Here is a 26,367-nt window from a genome sequence, read left to right on the forward strand (position 1 = left end):
GCTTTAGACTAAACTGGTCTCTTATCTTTCACATAGGTTCAAAACAGTTCATTATCTTTAGGTGGAACACTGATAATCCATATTCTTTGACAAAGTGGTATTCTTTTAGTGACCCACGACCCAAACTTTTGCTATAACTATTTATAAAATTAAAATAGAATTCATTTATCAAAAATATTTTTTCTATTTTCACGAGATAGTATTAATGTCTTAACGTCTGTATGTCCTCTATCCTTTTCAAACTCCACTTATAAAATTTCATTAAATATTGTAATTGCGTTTAAGAAGTGAAAGTGGACTTTTTCTTTGAATATCCCAAGGTGCACATGCTCCTTTAAGTCGTGATCTTTCATTTTCATTATGATCAGATTGGGGTGGTGGGGTTATTGTTGATGAGTGGTCAATAATAATGCTTAGACTATCTCCAACCCACCTCTATTTTATTCTCTATTCTCTATATTTGAAGAGTAAAATAGAGAATGATATTCCAATCCACCTTCAAATCACTCTCGATTCTTCAAATTTAGAGAGTTGAATAATTTGGAGAACTATTATTCACACTCTCTATTTCACTTTTTCAATATTTTATTATTTCCATTACTTTCTAATTAACATATTATTTTACATATAATTTCATTAATTAAATATCTAATATTCATAATTCTTTTTAAATATAATATAATATTTTAAATATATATATTATTTAATATATACTATTTTTATTTCAAATTAATAGTATTTTTAATTTTTTTCTAATTTTCATTAATAATAAAAAATATATTATTAATTTTCATTGTAAAAAATACACAAAATTAAAATGGTAAGATGAAAATTTTAATTTAAATACAAGATAAAATACAATACATAACATAATAATTTAAATACAAGATAAAATACAATACATAACATAATAATTTAAATACAAGATAAAATACAATACATAACATAATAATCAATCGCGATGAAACAATAATCATGTCGAAAAGATGTTAAACATGCATTCGAAGTTTTGCAATTATTGCAGGACTGTCACGTTTTTTGAGAAATGAAGTGCTACATGATATAATGACTATATGTATTATACTGCACAATGTGATAATTGAGGATGAACGTGATCTTAATGCACCAATTCAAGGTGCATTGAGGCTCCAACTCCCATGACATAAATGGTGATAGATGAAAACCTCCGATTTGAACAATTTTTAGCTAGACATAAAAAATTAAGGACAAAAATGCTCATTTTGAACTCCGTGATGGATTAATAGAGCATTTATGGGAGCAACGTAATAATTTCGAAAATTGAGTGTTTATGTAATTATATTTCACTTTTATTTGAATTTGTCCATTAATTTATATATTATATAATTTTTTCTTGCAATTTATGATACTTAAAAATTTAGAATAAAATATAATTTTATATTAAATAAAAAAATTGAAAAATAAAATTTTGTACCTCATGAGAATTATTTAAAGTAATTATTGAAAAAAGGAAACAAATAATTTATATTATGAAATAAGAAAATAAGAATGAAATAGAAATAATAATATAATATTGAGGAGAGAGAAAAAGATTTTATTTTAGAGAGTAAAATATATAATTAGATTGGAGTTGGTTATCTGAAAAAAAATAGAGAACTCTATATTTGGAGAGTAAAATAGAGTGTAGGGTTGGAGATGCCCTTAGGCTGCTTGATATTTCTTTTGTTACGTCAAAACTAAGGCAATCCTAAATGCTTACGTTAACTTAATATTTACGTCAGATCATAAAATATAATCTTAATAATTAACATGATAATACATACTATAATTGAGCAATAGATTTATGTATAAACGATAAATATTATATTTTTATTAAATTAGTATAAATATCGAATATAAATAAATTATAACGCGAAAGATGTTGATAGTAAAGAGATTTAAGGCAATGGGGGGACCCTAACCAGATAAGATGACAATGAAGTACTCATCACTTTTTGACATTTCAGTTTCTTTTTTCTTGTTTTTTTGTTTGTTGACAGTAACATAAAGATATGCTTCTCAGTTCAGACTTAAATCTGTAGCACCCCTTTTTAGCTCACGCCAAAGGGTTTTTTCAATTTAAGTGACGTTATTGATTAAGAATTATTATTTTTTCAGAATCGTCACTTGGAATTAAATTATGATGTTTCAAGTCACCTTTTTGTTTAATCTCTAATCAAAAGGAAATGACTCTTTATATGATCTGCGAACTAGAAATTCGGGTAAGGAATTTTATTGACCGAGGGGAAGGTATTAGGCATCCCTCGAGTCTTGTGGTTCTAGCACGATCGCTTTTATTGACTTATAATTAAAAATATTTTTTGGATGTATTATTTCAAGCCATGACTTGTTCGTGTTTTTATTTTAGTTGAACTTTTATTTGGTCTCGATCTAGATACGTAACCGCATTCTTGGTCTTGACATTTAGAGACATAACTGTCTTCTTTGCATCACACTTAATAATCTTATTTATATATATATATATATACTAGTTATTAGGTTCCCGCGCCAGCGCGGGCCCAATGTATATTACTTCCTCCGTCTCATTTTATGTGAGGTAGTTTGATTCGCCACGGAGTTTAAAAAAGAAATGAAGACTTTTAAAATTTGTGGTCCAAAATGAATGATATAAATTTGTATGACTGTAAATTATTTCATTAAGGGTAAAATAAATATTTTATAATCAAATTGTTACTTAATATAGAAATGTGACATTCTTTTGGGACTGACTAAAAAGGAAAGTAAATAACATAAATTGGGAGTAGTTCTTTGTTTCAATTTATGTGACACCGATGAAATTTGGAGAGTTATATAATTTTTTGTATGTGATTTTGTTAAATATATTTTGAAGTTGTTAATTTATTGTGATTTATAGCACTTCTTATATCATTTTCAAATAATATATATTACTCTTTCTGTTCCATTTTATGTGACGTAGGTACTTTTACGAAACTCAACTAAATTTCTTATATGATTCTTAAATATTTTTAGTTGTTATTTTACTTTAATTTACGTTACTTTTTATGTTATTTTCAAACAAACTTCTTTTGTTTCAATATGGAATTAAAGAGTCAATAAAATTTCTTTTATGATTTTTAATTATATTTTTTTAATATCTTATATTATTACATTGTGATTTTAAGTACTTTTTATGTAACTTTTAAATCTAGAATAAATTAAAAGAAAAACAAGGAAAAATTTAAATGAAGAAAGTACTAAAATTTTCAAATAATCATATTTCTATATTAAAATGTTAAAAACTTTAAAACTCCACATATATGCAGAAAATCATATACGGAAGACAAAATAATTTTTAAAATATATATTAAAGCTCTTTCTAATAATATCACATATTTATTCTATTTTTCAAATAATATATATTTCTCACTCAATCTCAATTACGCAGTACATATGAAATTTTGAGAGTTAATCAAATTCTTAGTACTATTTTAAACTATATTTTAGTACTATTTATATAATTTTCAAATAATATATGTTACTCACTTTATTATATTATGCAATACATGTGAAATTTCAAGAATTAACCAAAATTTTAATATTTTAAATTGATTTTTAGTACTATTTTTGTAGTAAATAGAGGAAGTTGAAGAAGAAGGGCAAATCAATCAATTGACTGACTAACCCTAAGCTCCTAAACATTCTCACTTCTAAATGGAAGCACGGGCACAATATCCATTAAATTGTTAATTATTATGATTTATAATATTTTTTACATTATTTTCAAATAATATATGTTATGTATTTTTAAATACTTTAAGTTGTGATTAATAATATTCTTAACGTAATTTCAAATAATATATGTTACTCCATTTGTCCCAATTTATGTGACACATGTGAAATTTTGAGAGTTAATATGTTTTTCAATTATTGTAAGTTATTAACTATTGTGGTTTATGGTATTCTTAATGTAATTTTTCAAATAATATATGTTATTCCCTTCGTCTTAATTATACAATTAGCGTAAAATTTTGAGAGTTAATCGAATTTGTAATATTTTAAATTTATTTTTTAGTACTATTTAAAAAGGAAAAAATTAAAATATTACTATATAAGAAGAGTAGTAATTATATAGTAATTTTTCAAATAATATATGTTATTCCCTTCGTCTCAATTATAGAATTCGCGTAAAATTTTGAGAGTTAATCGAATTTGTGATATTTTAAATTTATTTTTTAGTACTATTTAAAAAGGAAAAAATTAAAATATAATGAAAGAGGAGTGTATAAAAGTAGGTGGGCCATCTTTGTGATAGGTGGGCCATCTTCAAAAACCAAATATAAAAGTAGGTGGGCCATCTTGGTGCCACGTGTCGAAAGAAGAGTGAATTTTATTCACTCTTCTTATATAGTTATAAGAAGAGTAGTAATTATATAGTAATTTTTCAAATAATATATGTTATTCCCTTCGTCTCAATTATAGAATTCGCGTAAAATTTTGAGAGTTAATCGAATTTGTGATATTTTAAATTTATTTTTTAGTACAATTTAAAAAGGAAAAAATTAAAATATAATGAAAGAGGAGTGTATAAAAGTAGGTGGGCCATCTTTGTGATAGGTGGGCCATCTTCAAAAACCAAATATAAAAGTAGGTGGGCCATCTTGGTGCCACGTGTCGAAAGAAGAGTGAATTTTATTCACTCTTCTTATATAGTAATATATATATATATATATATATATAAGTCTCTACTTTAAATTAATAAAAGTCAATTGTATTATTGGACAAGGTGCATTATCGAATCCTTGAGTTTATTTTTAATGTTTCAAAAAAGATGTGTAACCACATTCTTAATTAAAACAAATATTTTTAATGTACCTAAATGTTCGGTCTAACATTAAAAGAAAATATTTATTCCTTCTAAACAAAGTAAAATACTAAACTTCTAGAATAAAATTTTGGATCATTTTCATATCTTTTTTAGCTTTTTACTATTCTTAAAGTTGATGTCAAAATTAAGCGTACACTTTCTAATCTAACAAAACAATACCGTATTGTAAAATATAAAATTCATTTTTTGTTTGATAAAATAAAAACAACAACAATTTATTTACTCATTTTAGCCAAACAATCCCTACTTTATCATTATTATCTAAATCAAGACAAGAACAATGTCATGACGGTTCATTTTTAAGAGATCACAACTAATGAATAAAAATAAAAACATAAAAATAATCACCAAATAAAGTTACTTTCATTCGTTAAAAAAAATATATATATATAACACTTAACACATTCTTTATTTCACAAATTATGAATAAAACAAAAGTGTAAGAAAACTACCATATAATTACATCAAATTCCATAAATAACTTAATGAGATAAGGTAGAGTTGAACCTTAAATAGAAAGAATAAGTACCGCAAAATCTTGGTAAGTGTCGGTCTTGTGTTGTTGTATTTTTCTTCCTGCTGATCTTCTTCTTTTCTCTTGCTGTGTCGTGTGTGTGTTGGATTGATCTGTGGAGTTTGTAGTAGTGTGTTTGTATATTTATTTTTCGTGTGTGTGTTAAATGTGCAGATTAATATAGGTGTATGTGTGTGTTGTGTTGTGGTTGTTTTTGTATCTGTGGGAAGTGTAGGTCTATGTTGTGTGTGTCGTGTATATATGTAGTATTGTTGTGCAGAATGGTTATGAGGGTGTTTGGGTGAGTTTAGTGGTGTGTTAGGGGAGTGGAGTGGGGAATTATATTATGGTGAAGTGAGGGTGAGAGTAAATGGGTTAGTTTTGATTATTTTTTTAAAAAACTAATAAAAATTGAGTAGCTAATAATAAATTATAATTAAGAAATACTAGTTTATTTATTAAACTAAAATTAAAATAAAACATATATTTTTGTTATTTTCAAATCTTTTTAAAACAAACTTACTAAAATAAGACAAAATTAAAATATCTAACTTAGAAATAAAAGAAATACTTAACACTAAAAATGGTGTACAACTTAAGTTCCGTCAAAAATTACGTGTCTACAAAATCAACATTGAATTTATAGTACATCATAAATTTTATTTATATCATGGTATTCAATTGTTTTTGTAGGTTGTATACTTAAAAATCATTAGTATGGTTTCGTTTTTTGAATTGTTATACTTAACTTAGATATGAGCTTATATATACTTCATCTTTTATGATTTATCAGGTTGGATTAATTAGTGATGATTTCTATACATTCTTGATTCAAAAAAATGTAATTAAAGAAAATTGATCAGGAGAAATTAAAACGAACAACACAATAATAAGACATATAAAGTAAACGAAGTAACAAGTGGTAGTGAAAATTGAAGTAATTTTACTACTTGGTAAAACAATACTCCATAATTTTATTTATATGTTTTACTTTTTTAATCCTTTTTAAAAAGAGTGTTTCTCTCTCACAATTTTCAGCAATTCATTAATTCCAATTTTCCACATGACATATTTGAGACCATAAAAATTAAATAACATTTTGTTACATTCTACATATTTTTAATTTAAGATCACAACAATCAAAATTCTACTTTAATTTTCTAAAACTATATAAATGTCAGAACTAGAAATAAATTGAAACCAAGATCGTACTACTAATAGAATGGACCTATATGTATAGGATCTATCTATAGAATTAATTGGGTTGGCATTAATATTGTTGACCTAGCTCGATCGAGTTTGTGTATTCACACCTATGACCAACTTATTAAGGTTACATAAATATAAAGATTAATATAGGATCATATAGTAATTAAATTGTATCTTTTGACTTTGCTCGATTATTAGTCGCCATGAATTGATTTATTCATTTACTTTTAAACGTGAGATTTTATTTTCTTGCATCAAAATTTAGGCTTTAACTATTAGAGAGTATCTAGATATTTATATTAGAGTCTGATTAAATTTAAATTTGTGTTGAAAAGTCCACTCTAATACAGAAAGTGCTCCCTAATAATAATGACTCTATACCCAAAGAAACTTGACCTCCGAACCATTATAGTTACACTACAAAAACTAGGTTCTTTTGCGGTGACTCATTTAGTCGCCACAAAAGCAAAGGATTTTAGGGTTTTGTGGCAATTATATGCGCGTTTGAGTGACTACAACGCCGCAAAAGACTAATTTTGGTTGTAGCGTTAATTTCAGATTTTTGAAAAATTAACAATTTCACAATTAGAATAGACAAATATTAAATTAATTAGTCAATTCAAATAGAAGAAACCCAACTATATAGTGATAATTAATATTTTTTTTCTTATTGAATATAATTGTAGTTTAATTAATTACTTATTCCAGGGAAAGAAAAGTTTACAACTAGTTTCAGATCTCATACACATTCCTTCATCTAGAATTTACCAAATACAAAAATGTCCAATAGGATCACCATTATCCTTATCTCTATCAAAGTTAAATAACTCAAAATGGCCATGTTTTTTTGATAAAACAATTAAATCTATATCACAAGTGAGTTTGTTATCTCCTTTGGGAATTATAGGAATATCGATGTAATTTAGATCACTTCCAGGAATTAATTTACTTTGAAACACAACTTTTCCTCTCAAAAAAACAATTGATTACTGCTATTTTTAAAGCTTTATTTTTTATACCAACTAAGTATATGAATTGTGAACTAACTGAACACGAGAAAATAAGTAGGAGACATGTTATAAATAATGAGGAAGTCATGAGGTCTTTTTTTTTTTGCTTTCGATGTGTGTATCTTTTGTGTTAATGCGACTCTAATTTATAATAGTATTTTTTTCTCATGTTACTTAAGATTCATGTATTAAGATTTACAGAAGTTTAATTACTTCCAATCCATAAAAATATAAGTCATCGAATTTAGTCCTAAGAATTAATTAAATTAGACAGTCAATAACACTTGATAAATGCCTAAATATAAAAAAGGCAAATTTCATTAATATACAGAAAAATTAAAAGTTTACAAAAGAAGTTGCCAATTTCTATTTACAGGAAAATAGCCAAAAGGGTCATGAGCTCAAGTATTTTTTTTTAAAAAAAAACCTTTTCCCTTTCTTTTTAAAAGAACTTTTTCCATGAAACTTTTCTCATGTATCAATATTGTATAAATATGTATTGATATGGTATATATAGATAGTTATGTAATGTATTAATATTGTATAAATGATGTATAAGCATGTATCAATATTATGTAAATAGTATATACATGTGTATCGATATTGTATAAATAATATATAATCATATATCAATATTATATAAATAATTATGTAATGTACAATATCGATATTTATTTGACTATCATGCATTCCCACCTTAATAAATAAAACATAATAAAACTACATAAATATTCATATATTTTTTTCAAAAAGAAGTGAAACAATTAGAAAAAAAAAAGTTTTTTTCAAAAAGAGCAACAAAAAAATTTACACAGTGAATTTCTTTTTAAAAAAAAAACAGAAATAAAGATTATTTTTTAAAAAAAAAAACAAGGAAAATGGCCAAATTAACATTCCCAGTTGTAAACCAAATAGTCGAGCAACTATATTTGGTAAAAACGTAACAATGGCCGATTGACCATTTTTAATAATAATTTAAAAAAAAAAAAACGAATTGTTTTTTAGTAAAATTTAACTCAATGAATATTTTGCATGAATTTTCCAATATAAAAATAAAAGTAAGAAAATGGGTGTCTTGAGCCCAAATAATTTGTCTAACCCTTTCAATTAAGAGCAACTTTCACATATAGCAAACACAAAATTCATATTTGTATGCTATAGCAAACTTTGCATAATTGTGCTCCATAGCAAACATAAATATGTATATTTCGCTATACATATACAAAAGAAAGCAGTTGTATAATCTGCTTTGGTATACATATACAAAACGATCAATTGTATAAAGTGAGAGAGGCGAGTGAGCGAGCGAGATCTGGGAGAGTGGCGAGTGAGATCTGGGAGAGTGGTGAGTGAGATCTGGGAGTGGGGAGAGAGGAGAACGAAAATATATGTATATATACAATTTTCACACATTTTATACATTTGCGTTTTTGTATAAAGTGAGAGAGGGAAGTGAGAGAGCGAGATTTGGGAGAGTGGCGAGTGAGATCTAGGAGAGGGGAGAGAGGGGAACGAAAATATATGTATATATACAATTTTTTCTCGCTTTATAGAAACACAAACGCATTTTATACAATTTGCGGTTTTTGTATAAAGTGAGAGAGGCGAGTGAGAGAGCGAGATCTGGGAGAGTGGCGAGCGAGATTTGGGAGAGGGGAACGAAAATATATGTATATATATATACAATTTTCTCTCGCTTTATACAAACACAAACACATTTTATACACTTGCGTTTGTATAAAAAATGAGAGAGGCGAGGGAGAGAACGAGAGTGGCGAGCGAGATTCACCAGGAGAGAGGTTAAATAACAATAGTTTGCTATGGGGTACAATTAAATCAAACTATATTTATAGCATTTAATTTGAATTAATACAATTTTGCTATTATATACAATTTTCCCTTCAATTAATCAGGTTTTTATATATGAAACTAGACTCATATTTACGAAATGTAGCAAAAAAAATTCAATTCACAAAATACAACAGAATATCTTTCATAAAATATGTATGAATTTCACTCGGACTTAAATATTTCGCTCAATGCATAAACAAATTCTATCAATATTTTGTATGAAAATAGAATAAAATCAATATAAGATATGTATATCTTGCTCGAAAATAAAAATTGTATAAAAACTGCATAAAACTAGTATGAAATATTTATATATCTCTCGAGGCATAAAGTTTTGCTCACAATTTTCTTATATGAAAACTGTATAGAATGATAGAATTGGTGTGAAAAAATTGTATAATTTTTGTATAAATTTAATATAACTACAACACACATGTAAAGGTTCTATATGATATAAATCGGGGTCAATCAGATTTTTTCCTCTTAAAAAACAATGGACTTCTTTTTATGTTAAAGGTATATTTTCAATATCAACCTTGTACGATATTTATGAACTGAGTGAACATAAAAAAATAAGTAAGAAGCATCTGATGAATAAATAGGGAAGACATGATAGCTTTTTCTTGTTTTTGTGTGAGTGTTTGTGTTGATGTGACTCTGATTTATAACAAATGTTCTCATGTTACTTGAGATTCATGTAATATGATCTTTTTTTTTGTCTTTGCAGATAATGAAGTTTTATTGATAAATCTAAATTAAATTGGAATTAATGTCATATTTATGATATGTTGACCAAGTTAAATTATTGATTAATAAAGTTGGATTAATGTACAAAAACTAAGTTATTATCCTGTCGGAAACGACAAAAATCCTCTTAAGTCTTAAACCCGGACGCGCGCAGGTTGATTTTTATTATATCCCGAAGACATCAATAACCACAATTGAGTTTAATATATAATTAGATTACTTAAAAATAATTAATTTTAAATAATTCTGTTTAATGTGTATTCACTTGTATTTTATTTTTTTTAACATAATAATTCTCTCTTTATATATAAACTTAAATCCTTGACAGTATAATCCTTCATTATGGACAGCTAAAATATATCCAATGCCTGCCTGGCCCCTGCTACCACTAGTAATATCCAAAAACACATTTCTCCTTAATTTTTTATTTTTTTTGTTTTTTAATTAGTTAAAACAAATCTTATTTTTTTCAATTTTTTTTAATTTTTCACATGGTATTGAATCCATACGATTGAAAAAAAAATTGGTTTAGGATTTTAGTTTTTAAACTACATGCTAAATAGAAAAGACTTATATGTATAGGATTAGGATCTATATATAGGATTGGGCTGACATTAATATAGTTGACCTAGGTCGATCGAGTTTGTGTATTCACACTTAAATTTGACTATCTTATTAATGTAATATAATTACGTAAATCTATAAACTATGCGATCATATAATTAAATTTTATCTTTTGACCTTGTTGGATTATTAATTGCCATGAATGATTTATTCATTTATTTTTAAATATGAGATTTTATTTTATTTTCTTGCATCAATGTTTAGGCTTTAACTATTAATTAGGGAACAACCAGGATTTTATTCATCTCAGGTCTAAGGTGAACCCATTCTATAGTTTATTTGTTTTTTTTTGGTTTCTCATTCGATATTCGATATTTATATTAAAGTCTGATTAAATTTAGATTCGTGTTGGTAAGCCCACTCCGAGAAATAAAGTGATCCCTAATAATGATAATTTTGTATTCAAGGAGATTTGAACCCGAGACCTTCGAACTCATTATAGTTATACTACAAAAACTATGTTCTTTTGTGGTGACTCATTTAGTTGCCACAAAAGGTTGATTCTAGTTGTAGTGTTATTTCTTATATTTTTGAAAAATTAATGATTCTGCGATTTGAATGTATATATCAATTATTAAATTAATTAGTCAATTGTAATAGAAAAACTCAACTATGTAGTGATAATTAATATTTTTTTCTTCATGAATATAATTGTAGTTTTATCAATTACTTATTCCACAGGAAAAAAAGCTTACAATTAGTTCCAGATCCCATACAGATTCCTTCATCTTGAATTTCCCAAATACAAAAATGTCCATCATCACAATTATTTTTATCTCTATCGAAGTTAAATAACTCAAAATGGACATGTTTTGTTGATAAAACAACTAAATCTACATCACAAGTGAGTTTGTTGTCTCCCTTGGAAATTATAGGAATATCGATGTAATTTGGACCATTTCCGCGAATTATTTGACTTTGCAACACAACTTCTCCTCTCAATAAACAATAGATTACTGCTATTTTTGAAGTTTTATTTTCGATATCAACCTTATTTAAGATGGGATTTGAACTAATCGAACATGAGAACATAAGTAGGAAACATTTTATAAATAATGGGGAGGTCATGATTTTTTTTTCATTTTTGATGTGTGTGTCTTTTTTTTTTTTATGTTGATAGGACTCTAATTTATAATAGTAATTATTACAAAAATTTAATTACTTCTCATCTTCTATATATAATAAAAATATAAGTCATCGAATCTAGTCCAACAATTACAACAAGTAATTCTATTTACAGAAAAATGCAAATTTCATTAATATACAGAAAAACAAAAAATTACAAAGAAAAAAAGTAATTTTATTTACAGAAAAAATAGTCAAAAAGGATCATGCACTTTTACAAAAAAAAAAAAAAAGTAATTCTATTTTTTTTTCAGTGTTGGTTATTTTATTTTATTTTTTTAAAAGTGTTTCTTTTAATTATTTTATTTTAATTTAATTTATTTGTCTTATTTTTCTTTTTAATCCGCTTCAAAAAGAATGTTTCTTTTTCTTCTTTTTTTTTTGGATAACTCAGTAATTCAATTTTTCCACGTGACATGTATAATATAAAACAAAATTAAAGTACATTTCGTTACATTCAACATTATCTTTAGTTTAAAATCACAACAATAGAAAATCTTCTTTAATTTCTTAATAATAACTCTCTCTCTTTCTATATATATATATATATATATATATATATATATATATATATATATATTGATCATTTGCAAACTAAATAACTTAAAGAAAATAAATTGAAACAGAGAAAATATTGTTGTTAGTATAGATTTATAAGTTATATGTATAAGATCTATACATAGGATTGGGTTCGAATTAATATAGTTGACCTAGCTCAATTTGGATTTGTGTATTCACACCCAAATTTGACTAACTTATTAATGTTACATAAATCTATAAATTATAGGGTCATATAATTAAATTTTTATCTTTTGACCTTGTTGGATTATTAATAGCCGTGAATGATTTATTCATTTGTTTTTAAATATGATATTTTATTTTATTTTCTTGCATCAATGTTTAGGCTTTAACTATATATTAACTAGGGAACAACCAGCAGGATATTATTCATCTCATGTCTAAGGTGAACCCATTTTGTAGTTTGTGTGTTTTAGGGATATTCGATATTTATATTAAAGTCTAATTAAATTTAGATTTGTATTGAAATGCCCTATCTAAAAAATAAACTAAAGTACTCTGTAACAATGATAATTTTGTATTCAAGGAGACTTGAACTCGAGACCTCCGATCTCATTATAGTTATACTACAAAAACTACGTTATTTTATGGTGACTCATTTAGTCGCCACAATAGGCTGATTCTGATTGTAGTGTTATTTCTTATATTTTTGAAAAATTAATGATTCCGCGATTTGAATATATATATATCAAATATTAAATTAATTAGTCAATTCAAATAGAAAAACTCAACTATATATATAGTAATAATTAATATATTTTTTCTTATTGAATATAATTGTAGTTTAATCAATTACTTATTCCACATGAAGAAAAGCTTACAATCAGTTCCAGATCCCATACACATTCCTTCATCTTGAATTTCCCAAATACAAAAATGTCCATCATCACAATTATTTTTATCTCTATCAAAGTTAAATAACTCAAAATGGACATGTAATTTTGCTAAAACAATTAAATCTATATCACAAGTGATTTTGTTATCTCCTTTGGGAATTATAGGAATATCGATGTAATTTGGACCACTTCCAGGACTTAATATACTTTTGAACACATTTTCTCTCAAAAGACAATAGATTACTGCTGTTTTCGAAGCTTTATTTTCGATATTAACTGTATATAAGATGGAATCTGAACTAGTTGAACATGAAAAAATAAGTAGAAAACACGTTATAAATAATGAGGAAGTCATGAGTTTTTTTTTCATTTTCGATGTGTGTATTTTGTTTGTGTTGATGCAACTCTAATTTATAATTGTAATTATTACAAAAGTTTAACTACTTCTTATCTTCTATATATAAAAAAATATAAGTCATCGAATCTAATCCAACAATTACAAAAAGTAATTCTATTTACAGAAAAAGTAAACTTCATTAATATACAGAAAAACAAAAAAAATACAAAAAAATAACTCTATTTAGAGAAGAAATAGTCAAAACGGATCATAGGGTCAACAGAACTTAAATCGCCCAAGACCTTTAGGCCATTTTGCTTCCCTTTTTTTTTTTTCCAGTGTTCGTTATTTTTTTTTTTAAAAAAATTTAAACAAAATAAACTTTTCCATGTATCAATAATTCAATATAGTATAAATATTTACAAAACGTGTATTGCTATTGTATAGATAGTTATATAGTGTATTGATACTGCATATATGGTGTAAATGTGTATCAATATGAGATAAATAGTATATAAGTTAGTATCGAGATTATATAAACAATTATGTAATGTATTTATATCATGTTTATTTGACTATCATGTATTTTCACCTTAATAAATAAATGAATAAACAAAAAATGGTAAAACGACATAAATATTCGTTGTTTCCGCAAAAAAAGTGAAACAATTAGAAAAGGAACCAAATCAAACCAAACACAAATAAAATCTGTTTATTTAATAGATTTTTATCCAAACTGTGAACACCCTTCATTGTTTTATTTTAATTTAATTTATTTTTCTTACTTCTCTTTTTAATCCATTTCAAAAAGAATGTTTCTTTCTCTTCTTCTTTTTTATTTTTGGATAACTCAGTAATTCAAATTTTACACGCGACATGTATAATTTACCACAAAATTAAAGTACATTACATTCAATATTATCTTTAATTTAAAATCACAACAATTAAAATCTTCTTTAATTTCTTAATAACAAGTTTATATATATATATATATTAATCTTTTGCAAGCTAAATCACTAAAAAAAAAATTAAAACAGAAAGAATACTACTATTACTACGGACTTATAAGTTATATGTATAGGATCTATACATATAGGATTGAGTTGGCATTAATATAGTTGACCTAGCTCGATTGAGTCAGTATATTCACACCTAAATTTGACTAACTTATTAATGTTACATAAATCTATAGATTATTGGATCATATAATTAAATTTTATCCTTTGACCTTGCTGGATTATTAATCGCCATGAATTGATTTATTCCTTTATTTTTTAATACGAGCTTTTATTTTATTTTGTTTTATTTAATTGCATCAATGTGTAGGCTTTATTAGAGAACAACCAAGACACTACTCTTGGATATTATTTATCTCATGTCTAAGGTGAACCTATGGTATAGTTTTTGTTTTTTTTGATTTCTCATTCAGAATTCGGTATATATATTAGTGTCTGACTAACTTTAAATATATGTTGAAAAGTCCATTCTAGAAAATAAAACGCTTCTTTATAACAATGATGACTATGTACCCAACGAGAGACCTCCAAACCATCATATTTATACTACAAAAACTACGTTTTTTTTGTGATGACTCATTTAATCGCCATAAGAGTAAAGGATTTTAGGGTTTTGTGGCAATTATATGTGCGTTTGAATGACTACAATCGCCACAAAAAGGTTGATTTTAGTTATAGTGTTATTTCTTGTAATTTTGAAAAAAAAACGATTTCGTAAAAACATGCATAATTCAAATAGAAAAACTCAACTATATAGTGATAAAAAAAAATTCTTAATTGATATAATTGTAGATTAAATCAATCACTTATTCCACTCTAAGAAAAGCTTACAATTAGTTCCAGATCCCATACACATTCCTCCATCTTGAATTTCCCAACGACAAAAATGTCCAACAGCTTCACAATTACCCTTATCTCTATCAAAATTAAATAACTCAAAATGACCATGTTTTTTTAATAAAACAATTAAATCTACATCACAAGTGAGTGTGTTATCTCCTTTGGGAATTATGGGAATATCGATGTAATTTGGACCACTTCCAGGAATTAATTTACTTTGGAAAACATTTTTCCCTCTCAAAAAACAATGGATTACTGCTGCTTCTGAAGCTTTGTTTTCGATATTAACTGAGTATAAGATGATTTGTGAACTAACTGAACACGAGAAAATAAGTAGGAAACATGCTATAAATAATGGGGAAGTCATGACTCATGAGGTTTTTGTTTCTTTTTTGTGTAGTTGTGAGTCTAATTTATAATAGTAATTATTCTCATGTTACTTAAGATTTATGTAATAAGAGATTTACAAAAGTTTAATTACTTAGCATCTATAATAAAAATATAAGTCATCAAATCTAGTCAAAGAATTGACAAATTGGACACTCAATAACACTTGATAAAAAGCCAAAATATTAAAGGAGAAATTTCATTAATATACAAAAAAATAAAAAGTTTACAAAAGAATTAGCCAATTTTCTATTTACAGAAAAAATAGCTAAAAAGGGTCATGGGCTCAACGGAGCTTAAATCTGCCCAAGACCATTAGGTCATTTTTGCTTCTTTTTTTTTTTTTGGTAGCGTTAGTTAATTATTTTTTATTTTTAAAAAAACAAAACTTATTTTGTTATTGTTTTTCATAAAAACCTGTTTTTTAAAATTTTAAAAAAATCCGCGCAACTATCAATATTGTATAAATGTATATAAACGTGTATTGATATTGTATACATACTGGTTATGTAATTTATCAATATTGCATAAATAGTGTATAAATGTGTGTTTATATATATATATATATATATGTTACGATAAATCTTATATGATGCCTTGTATTTCATAACCAACAAAATTTGATAATATTTATTAGAATAAAGTCATAAACAAATTTGTATCAATAGCTTATTTTGCAGTATGCAACTAATTGTGTTTTAATATACCTATCATTTTTATGCGATTTAAGTTTTAATAAAACATGATATAATGTAATATAGTTTAACTTTTATGCACTGAAAGTGTAAAAAGTATACAAGTAAATATATTGATATGTTTTAATTGATAATCTGGTAAAAATGATAACTACCATGCTATCGCATATTAAAACTCACTTATCATGAAAGGTTTATAGGAGAATATTCCTGTAACAACAGCATGGAAGTGTCTAATTTTCCATGATAAAAGAATTTGTTGCTAAATGAATGGTAGAAAACGAAAGACAATAAGATGAATATTTTCAGAAAACATTATTGAGTTCCAAGGCAAAGGTCTTTAAATAGGGATGAAGGATTTTTGGGCTGTTCCAATTCCTTAACCACATAAAGTATGATATCCACTAACAGAAGAAAAAATCCATACAAATAAATCACTCAATTCTCTTTCTTTTCCCCTTATCAGCAAGGGCAACATTCTTGTTCTCCAAGAAACGAATTCTCCTGTTGACAGCAACAAGCTTTGATTCAACTATCGATAGGAGATCTTTCTCTCCTTGTTCTTCTTCTGGTTTTGGTATTTGTGTTGATGATTCCTTGTGCTTTTTTTCGGGTTTCAGATTTTGAGAGTAGAGATCAAGAACTTCTTTACAGGCATCCAAATTGTCAGGCCAAGTTTGCAGTTCCCCATTAGGACCAGTAATAACAGTACAAACCTTGATATCACAGAGAGTTGCAAGCTCCATTGATTTCCTCTTTATGCATTCTTTCCTCACCTGATAAGACTTGGGATTGTTTGTTTTCTTCTTGCTTTGATCTTCTTCTGCCTTCTTGCTTTGATCTTCGTCTGCCATAGCTTGATTCGATGTAGAGTCTACCATAGCTTGATTCGATGTAGAGTCCTGAGAAGAATGAGTACGTATATATATGTGTTTTGTCAAGGTAATAATATATGCACAAAAAGATCCAGCAATGGTTTTGTAGAAGAAACTTATTAATCTACAAATAGTAAGTAAGAGATTTTATTCAATAACTCTTGTAATTCTTATACATTGAGTATATCTCTCTACATTCAACGTATCTCTCACTACATTGAAAATATGTAATAAGGCATCCTTATTTATAATACTAACAACCAAAGTAAAATAGGACTAGAAACCTATAAAACTAACAAATTCTAATTAAACTAAATAAGGAAATACCATAAATAATAAATCTTAAACTATTAAGGAATTCTAAACTACTAAGAAATCCTAAACTACTTAGGAATCTTAATCTTGATTTATTTCCTACCCTATTTAAATTATAATTAGTATTCCTAATTTGAATAGTAAGGAATTCTAAACGGGCATGTTATTAAACATTGGAACAATTGGTTACGGTATAAGAGGAGGGAGGATTGTTGAAGTTGGTAATAGTAAGAACGGTGATATATCCATTGAGGTATCCAAAATATAGTTAATACGAGAAATTATAAAATTAGCTCGTGAAATTATAAGTTATTCAATTCATTTAAGTTTGGATTGATGATTAACTCGTTTATTTATTTTTAAAATGTTATAATAAAAATAGTTATTTAAAACTTAAAATTTAAAATGTGTCACATTAATTGAAAGGTATATACAAAAACTAAGTTATTGTTCGTTTTAAACCCAGATGCATTATGCTATGTCTCGAAGGCATCAATAACCACAACCGAGTTAAACATATAGTCAGATTACTTCAAAATAATTAATTTTAAATAATCCTGTTTAATGTGTATACACTTGTAATTAAATCACTGTGACAGAATAATCTTTCATTATGGACCGCTAATTTTATCAAAACCCTGCCTGGCCCCTACTACCACTAGCATACAAAAACATATTTCCCCTTAATTTGTTTTAGTTTATTTAGTTCGTTTAATAAATATATTTTTTCAAACTCTGTAATCAAAAGATATTTTTAATTTAAGATTATAAAATTTAAAATTTACTTTATTTTCTCAAACTTGGTGATAATTAAGTTATTAGTCAAACAAATTGAAACGTAAAAAATAAACAGAGTATTTAAATTTTGAGAATCTTAATTTATAAGTATGATTTCTTATTCTGATTTTTAATTATGAATTTAATATTTGTTCTCAACTTTTTGATTAGACATAAAGTATAATTCCAAATTCAAACACCATAATGTAAAGGTAATATAAAGTACTCAAATTTGAAGGACTCTGTGAGTAGAAAGAGAGAGAGAAAAAAAGGTATCTTTTTTGTTTTGTTTGTTCATTGAATTGAGTGGAGATCTGCAGAGGAAATGGCAAGTTTTGGAGGGACAACTCAGAAGTGTAAGGCTTGTGAAAAAACTGTTTACTTGGTGGATCAACTTACTGCTGACAATAAGGTTTATCATAAAGCTTGTTTCAGATGCCACCATTGTAAGGGTACACTCAAGGTGATACACACTAAAAATCTGATCTTTTTCTTGTTAAATGTGCTTTTGTGCTTTTATCTTGCTTGATGTTATATGTGGCGTACATTTATATGTGAAATCAATGTTATTTCATACTGTAGATAGAATTGTAATGTTCTAATTGGTTTCAAGAGAGGATGGGTCAAGGAAAGGAAGAAGAGGGTAGGGTTTGTGTTGAATAGTGAAAAATGGAGGGGTGGTGTCCTTTTATGGATTTGGACAATTCTCCACTTCTTGAGCTAGTTTTTGGAGTTGAGTTAGATTCAAGATTCATTTTTTATATGGTATCAGGACCCATCCCAATTATTGTGTATGATGTTGGGTTCCCATTTTAAGTTGTCCACATACTAGGCCTCTAGCCGAGGGCGTGGGGTGTTGAAGATTCCCACATCAGATGAAAAGGGGATGGGTGGTCTCTTATATGGACTTGCGCAATCCTCCCCTCGTGAGCTGGCTTCTGGGGGTTGAGTTAGGTCCAAGATCCATTTCTTTATAGTTTTAGTATTTGAATCTGCAACAAGAAGTTGCAAGCTTGCAACTTCGATGTCTTACTGTGCTTTGTTAGAAATGAATGATTGGGTTTGATTGGGAGATCCATGATGCTCTTCTGTTTATCCCAAAAGAACAGAGATTTCAACTAATAGATGCTTTCTGTGTTAGGTTATGTTTGTCAGATTGTTTTGATATGCCTCTTTCAAAGGTTTGAGTTTTGGATACTTATGTAAGCTTTCTGCAATTGTCAGTGAAGAGTAATTGTTTGATAGTATTAAGGTTAACCATGATTTGCCTCTTTCAAAGGTTTGAGTTTTAGATACTTATGTAAGCTTTCAGCAATTGTTAGTGAAGAGTGATTGTTTGATAGTATTAAGGTTAACTGATGTGATAGTAACTTGAGGAAAAATGAGGCATCTATCGGGGGGTATTTTCGGACTCCCCTAACTGCGTAAAATTTTGACCAAAATTGGTCTGTGAAATGTAATTACATGGACTCTAGGGAACTATGGGTTTAAGATTCACATATAAACATTCAAATGAGATTTGGTAGAAGTTTACATGATCTATTTAAAGAAGCTGTTTTTTATGACCAAGAAATCATCTAAGGCTAGCTTTTAGGACCAACCGCAACTCTCGAAACTCAGGGTTAATGGGCCTGCCCCTCTAATCTTCCCCTCTTAAATATTAGGCTTAGTTCACATGGCGCAGGGCTCAAACTTGTTGCCTGAGTTACAAGCCCTTCAACCTTTTTACCTTTGTCACTTGAACTTGGGAGCCATATAGAAGAAGTAGTTGTTTCTTTTTCGTAATGTCTCACGTCGGTTAATATCATCTCAACAGCCAATGAGTTGTGTTTTTGTTCCCATTTTCACCTTTATGCCGACCAATTTTGACTGATTAACTTGAGAATCCTGATTTATTAGTTGACACTTGACATTATTCCCCATTCAAATATGCTTAATCTAAGTAAGTGAAACCGACCAGTGGTTTCTTGGTCACGACCAGCTAGGGCTAAAGTTCCAAATTACAGCTACGAATTAAACAAGAATACTTTATTGGGTGAAGAATACATGAGCTCCGTTCTTCTTTTAGGAATGAAATATGCAAGAATGCTGACATTTATGGAGGCATGAGAAGACAATCAGACATTCCATCAAAATTATCATTTATGTAAAAACTTTGCCTTTTAGTCTTTACCTGAGAAGTTAAGCGGAGTCTTTGCAACTGCATCCTACTGTACTAACTTTATTGATTTTGAAACTTGACTCCATCTATCAGTAATTGTGCTACTGTAATTGTTGTTCAACTCTGATTTGCGGAGGCCTTGAGACTTTTTATTCATCCAACTTTGTTAGCATGGAATCTGGCATAGAAGTGCTATACAATTAGTTATACAGATGAAGATATTTGGCTCTATCAACCAAAAGTCCAAAATCTAGTGTAAACTTCTCAGACGGACACAGTACTTGGAGTATATCTCCATTTTCTCCTTCATATGTTTAGCATCTCTTTAGCACATTGTTTTCATGTGGTTAATTATAAGATGTCTTAATCTTATTTTCCTTGTCATTTTTAATGTTTTTTAGCTGAGTAATTATAACTCCTTCGAAGGAGTTTTGTACTGCCGGCCTCACTTTGACCAGCTATTCAAAATGACAGGAAGTCTGGATAAGAGTTTCGAAGGTAGTTAAGATAGAGTTGGCATGCTGATTTTTCTTCTATTTCATTTTTCATCGCTACTCCTTCTAAAGCTAGTTTCTTCTTGTTTGTTATTTCTCTTTTTTAGGGGCTCCGAAAACTGTCAGGGAACGTTCTGCGGATCAGGTATTATTTGAACACTCTTCCTCTAGCATTTTACAGCATACATTTTTGTCCATTTCAGTTTGCCTGCTGATCTTATAATTAATTGCCTCGTATTTATCTCCCAGGGATCAAACAGTAAGGTTTCAAGTTTGTTTGGCGGAACTCAAGATAAATGTGTTGCTTGCAAGAAAACTGTTTATCCCCTGGAAAAGGTATTGACAATTTCTTTTGTTGTCTAATGGTAACTAATCTATAAAACCGCAGGGCGCAGACTAGACAGAATAGGTTATTTCAAAATACTTTAGTACAAATTCGAAAAGCTGAGCTCTCTTTAGGAACCCATGGATTAGTGCCTGTGCCTCTAACTCGGCATATCTGAAGTGCTATTTTCTTCTTAGATCAAGCTTATAGATTAATGTCACTGCTGCTTTTATAGGTAGCAGTGGATGGCACTTCGTACCACAGGCCTTGTTTCAAATGCAGCCATGGAGGATGCGTGATCAGTCCATCAAACTATGTAGCTCATGAGCATAGATTGTACTGTAGGCACCATCACACTCAACTCTTCAAGGAGAGAGGCAACTTCAGCCAAATGGAAGACCATGAGAAAAACTAAAGGGATGACTGAGAGAACAATATCACGAGCCTTGCCGTGAACTTTTTCATCTGAGTTTGAGTTTGAAACATAAAGGGTAATCGACTTTCAGTCGGGAGCTGGACCAGTTTGTTGTTCTGGTTCATACATACAATTCAAGACTTACTACATATATCTATATATGATATCTTCATGAGAGTCAAGAGAAGAGTTTCCTTCATTTTGTGTTTATATGTCTATGGGTTTGTGCTTTAATGCCACCATTGACCAATACAATCTTTTTTTTCTCTACCAAACACATTGTAATTGCTGTTGTGCTTGTTTTGAAAATTCTCATGGATTTTTATGATGAGAGAGTTTACTTCTCCTAGTTGATAATTAAATTTGGTACTTATGTTGGTCGGAGATAGTAGGATCCTGAAAGAGTAGTTAATGTGCACACAAATTGGTCTAGATGACACCATTTATAAAGAGGAGAAGATAGATAAACTCATTGTATATAAAGATGTGGTCTCGATCAATGAAGTAAGTGAAAATTATGAGAGATCAGAATTCAAATTTTAACTAAAAGACACAAAATGTTAGGTAATTTCTACTCATCTCGCACAAAGTTAATAAATTCTAGTATAATAGTCCATGTGAGCATTTTTTATCAGCGGACCAGTTCATCACCGTTACCACCATTATAAGGACAGACGAGGGATAACCCCTACTCTTTCCAGTGCAACAAAGATGGGTGAAATGATTGTTTGAAGTCAAAATTGGACAAGGCATTATTACTAGCAAATTACCTTTACTCAGTTGTGTCACCATATTCATTATAATCAGTCACAAAGAATGCTTTTTTATATATTTATATCCAGCTAATGATTCTATAAAAAAAATATTGTTCTTTCCAGCTTCCAGCGGCCTGGCAAAATCAATAAGAAACAATTGTTAATGAGATAACTTTTACGGCGAATTCAAGATTTTTGCTTAGCTTTTTAGTATTGAACCTATTATATATTCTTAAAGTTATGGGTTCATTACCTTATTTATTTCAATTTCGTGATTTTTTACACATTCAATTATATTCTGCGTTAAAAATATTGAGTTCAGATGAATCAATTAAATTATAGATGTGTGGAATGAGAATATGAATATTAAATTATTGGTGTTCTAGTTATCAGAAGAAAGAATCAGACACAAGAGATGCAGGACACCAACTCCAGAAATCTGATTGGCCAATGTAGGAATGATTAGATAGGATTTTCATGAAGTATTATGTTTGTTTGTGATGAAGACATTGACTAGATCTTAGTGAGGCCCCATTCTTATTGGCAAATCAAAAGCATTATGAAGAGGTTCCCCATACATAGCATATGGAAAAGTAAGGAAAATTCCGCAAGTTCATATAAGGAGACCATCCATTTGTCTTTTATTCGATGTCGGACTCTTCAACACCCCATTTCACTTTCAAGATCGGACATCTGGTTCGAGCAATTCCAACATCAGTAAACAATAATTTATAATTGGGATGGATCTTGTTCTAATAACAGGTAAAGAAATGAATTTGGGTCTAACTCAACTTCAAAAACTAACGAGATTTCATGTCCAAATATATATAAGGAGAGCGCCCATCTATTTTTAATTCAATCCGAAGTGGAATTCTTAGACATATATCTTACCCAAACAATAATGCACGCATGCATATGATTCTTTTTGCCTGCAATTGGAAGTGAGGGGTGTTTATCATATTCCAGTAACTCCTTTTCGTCCTTTTTTAGCCTTTAATTTGATGTGTTCTTTCACCCACTCTCAAATTATTCTTTCTTTTGATGAGTTGCTATTAGATTTAGTCTCTTTCTCTCTACATTGTCTTTCACATTTGTGCTGCCTTGCAGGAATGATGCCAACCTAGCAACATTTTAATTTTATGAATTTCTATCGCAATCTCAAATTAATATTATAATAATAATTAAATCCATAATCAAATACTTAGGAGTATTTAATAGATTTCTCTTAACATCTATAGAATATGAGCAAAAATTATTAAGTTCATGTGAATCGGTAAATCCATCCCCCACAAACTCAAAATTCTGATGGAGAAAGGTTACTCAAATAAATGTTCTAAAGTCCATTAGATTTATCAAATTAATAGTAGTACTTCCAAGTACACAAACTTTGGTGCATACAACAAAGCCTACAGGCTACAATAATTCCAATTGAACAAATGCCTCCAAATGATTCAAAAATTAAAATGTGAGAAATCTCTTCCTTCTTTTTTTTTCTTTTCTCTTTTGCTATACATGTGATAAAAAAGGGCCACTCTTGTTGTCGGTGAGGGGTGTCCGGTATCTCGTGGAATTGATCGAGCTACGGACACCAAAACAAGGACACTTTTTCTGTAGAACAATTTAATTAATCAAATAATATAATCATCCCAAATCAACAAGCAGCTTCTGATATGCTCTGTAATGAGGGATGCCATGCTCTGCATCTTGCACCTGTTGAGTTTCTATGTTTTTCCTGTTTAACCTGAAGAAGAAAAAAATCATCTCATAAAATAAAAATAAAACTAACAAACAGGTTTTTTGGAATTAAAATGAAAATTAAAAATTCACCTGTTTAGAATTCTCCTGAACAGATCTTGTAACACTTTGTTTAACATTCAAATTTGATTTTTGAGTCAACTTTTCACATGAATATTCTAACTGCTTCAGCTTCGCATACTTCTTTGCGCACAATCCTTTCATTACCTCTGTATAAACAAGGGTATCAAATCATTACTAACCAGACAAATGTAATCAACTGAGTTACTAAGATTCTCGAGAAGTAACTAACCTTGAGCAGTAACTAGTCTGTAAATCTGACCAAGAACAAGTGTATCATTAGGTTTGAGAAGCTTTATTCGCCTAACTCGTACCGGTGTATTATTGTTGGTGGTGGTGGTAGTGGTGGTGGTGAGAAGAAGAGAAACATAATGACCAGAATTTATTTTCATGATTTGGTGAGCAGTGACAGATGAATAGAGCTTCTCTACTTTGCCATTTGGATGTTGTAATAGCAAAGCTGCATTATCAATTGCTTGGCAATTCCCCATCTCTCTAAGTTATGTTGTTTGCTTTAATTCTCTGTAAATATTGGGGGGAATAAACTTTGCTGCTGAAAATGAGCTAGGCTATGACCTTTATATAAGTGTCAACTGTCAACTGGGCAAGGAGAACTAATCAGGGTTGTGGTGGAATCGTAAGTACTTCTTCCTTTTTTAGAGGTCTCGAATCTGAGTCATTTTGGTATGGAGTCACCATTGTTAAAGAATGCTTTATCCCCAATGTGAAACTTTCCGGCGCGAATCCAGATTTAATCGGACTTTAATATAAATATCGGGTGCGAATTCAAATTTAATCGGGCTCTAATATAAATATCAAAGACATAATGGAAATTTAAAAAAAAAAAAAAACTAGGCCAGGAGAAGGAAAAATGAGGAAGAGGATACAAGGTGAAATGGAATCTTTATCTTATCAACAAGGTAAAAAAGTTCAGATAGTCAACATACTAAGATTTTACTTTATCCGTTCATTTTAGAGGTGAGGGCTACGGTGTGATCTCAATAGTGAAGTCAAAAATTTCATAAAAAATACAGAAAATAGTCAAAATTATCCCTGAACTATATAAAATAGATCACTTATACCCATCAATTACATTTTGGGAATAAAAATACACCCGTCGTTATCCCAAGAGACCACAAATACCCCTCAAAAGTTAATATTCTAAATTTTTAATGACGTGGCAAGCCACATAGGATTGATTCCTCCACCTAAGCTACCAACTAGGATTTTCATATATATATTTATACAGAGTTAAAAAATTTAATCTATTTATATACCATATAAGTTTTCGACTAAAAAAAAGATTTAAATTTCTATAAAAACAAAAATAAATCAAGTAATTCCTTGACATCTACCTATCTATTGGTAAAAACGTTATATAATACATATGCTTGTGGAATGTGATATATATCCTGTAAAATAATTAAGATGCGCATAAGCTGATTCGGACATCGAATCGAATGGATAGTGATGATGGTATGGCATGGTTGAACAAAGAAAGGCGTGAAAAGAAGACATGATTTACACCAGCATGGCACAGATCTCACTCCCCCAAACAAATCATCATACAAAAATACTCCCTTTTTCTTTCTGTAGATAGATCTTGGATAGTGCAAAATTGGAACAATTCTGTTTTTGCTGTATCTAACTTTATCCAACATCTTCTGCTATTCCACTGAGTTAATTCCCATTGTTGTTTCCCCTCAAAGTTACAAAAAGACCATAAAAATATACTTCGTCTTCTTTCTGTCTGTTGCATGCGCATTTATTTTAACCATGCATATTCTTCTTTTAATTCATG

General features: G+C 28.6%; 3 protein-coding genes across 3 annotated transcripts; 1 reads left to right on the forward strand and 2 right to left on the reverse strand.

Annotated features, from left to right (window-relative positions):
- Window positions 1–17,068: 17,068 nt before the first annotated feature.
- On the reverse strand, window positions 17,069–17,504 carry LOC125809627 (agamous-like MADS-box protein AGL103). Its single transcript, XM_049489222.1, has one exon. It carries the CDS (start codon window positions 17,486–17,488, stop codon window positions 17,069–17,071), a length of 420 nt encoding a protein of 139 aa, XP_049345179.1. The 5' UTR covers window positions 17,489–17,504.
- A 1,307-nt stretch (window positions 17,505–18,811) lies between these two features.
- Window positions 18,812–22,271, forward strand: LOC125809736 (LIM domain-containing protein WLIM1-like). Its single transcript, XM_049489335.1, has 5 exons — window positions 18,812–19,064; window positions 21,164–21,260; window positions 21,364–21,401; window positions 21,506–21,592; window positions 21,817–22,271. Exons 1-5 carry the CDS (start codon window positions 18,927–18,929, stop codon window positions 21,994–21,996), a joined length of 540 nt encoding a protein of 179 aa, XP_049345292.1. The 5' UTR covers window positions 18,812–18,926; the 3' UTR covers window positions 21,997–22,271.
- A 2,032-nt stretch (window positions 22,272–24,303) lies between these two features.
- On the reverse strand, window positions 24,304–25,082 carry LOC125809737 (uncharacterized). The gene is made up of 3 exons (XM_049489336.1): window positions 24,799–25,082; window positions 24,579–24,715; window positions 24,304–24,492 (listed from the first exon to the last, which is right to left on the reverse strand). The coding sequence occupies exons 1-3, from the start codon at window positions 25,055–25,057 to the stop codon at window positions 24,403–24,405; spliced, it is 486 nt and encodes a 161-aa protein (XP_049345293.1). The 5' UTR covers window positions 25,058–25,082; the 3' UTR covers window positions 24,304–24,402.
- Between the last annotated feature and the right edge of the window lie 1,285 nt (window positions 25,083–26,367).

The sequence above is a fragment of the Solanum verrucosum genome, unplaced genomic scaffold (genome assembly GCF_900185275.1).
Source record: "Solanum verrucosum unplaced genomic scaffold, falcon-dt-bn FXZP01000121.1, whole genome shotgun sequence".
Taxonomy (NCBI): Eukaryota; Viridiplantae; Streptophyta; class Magnoliopsida; order Solanales; family Solanaceae; genus Solanum; species Solanum verrucosum.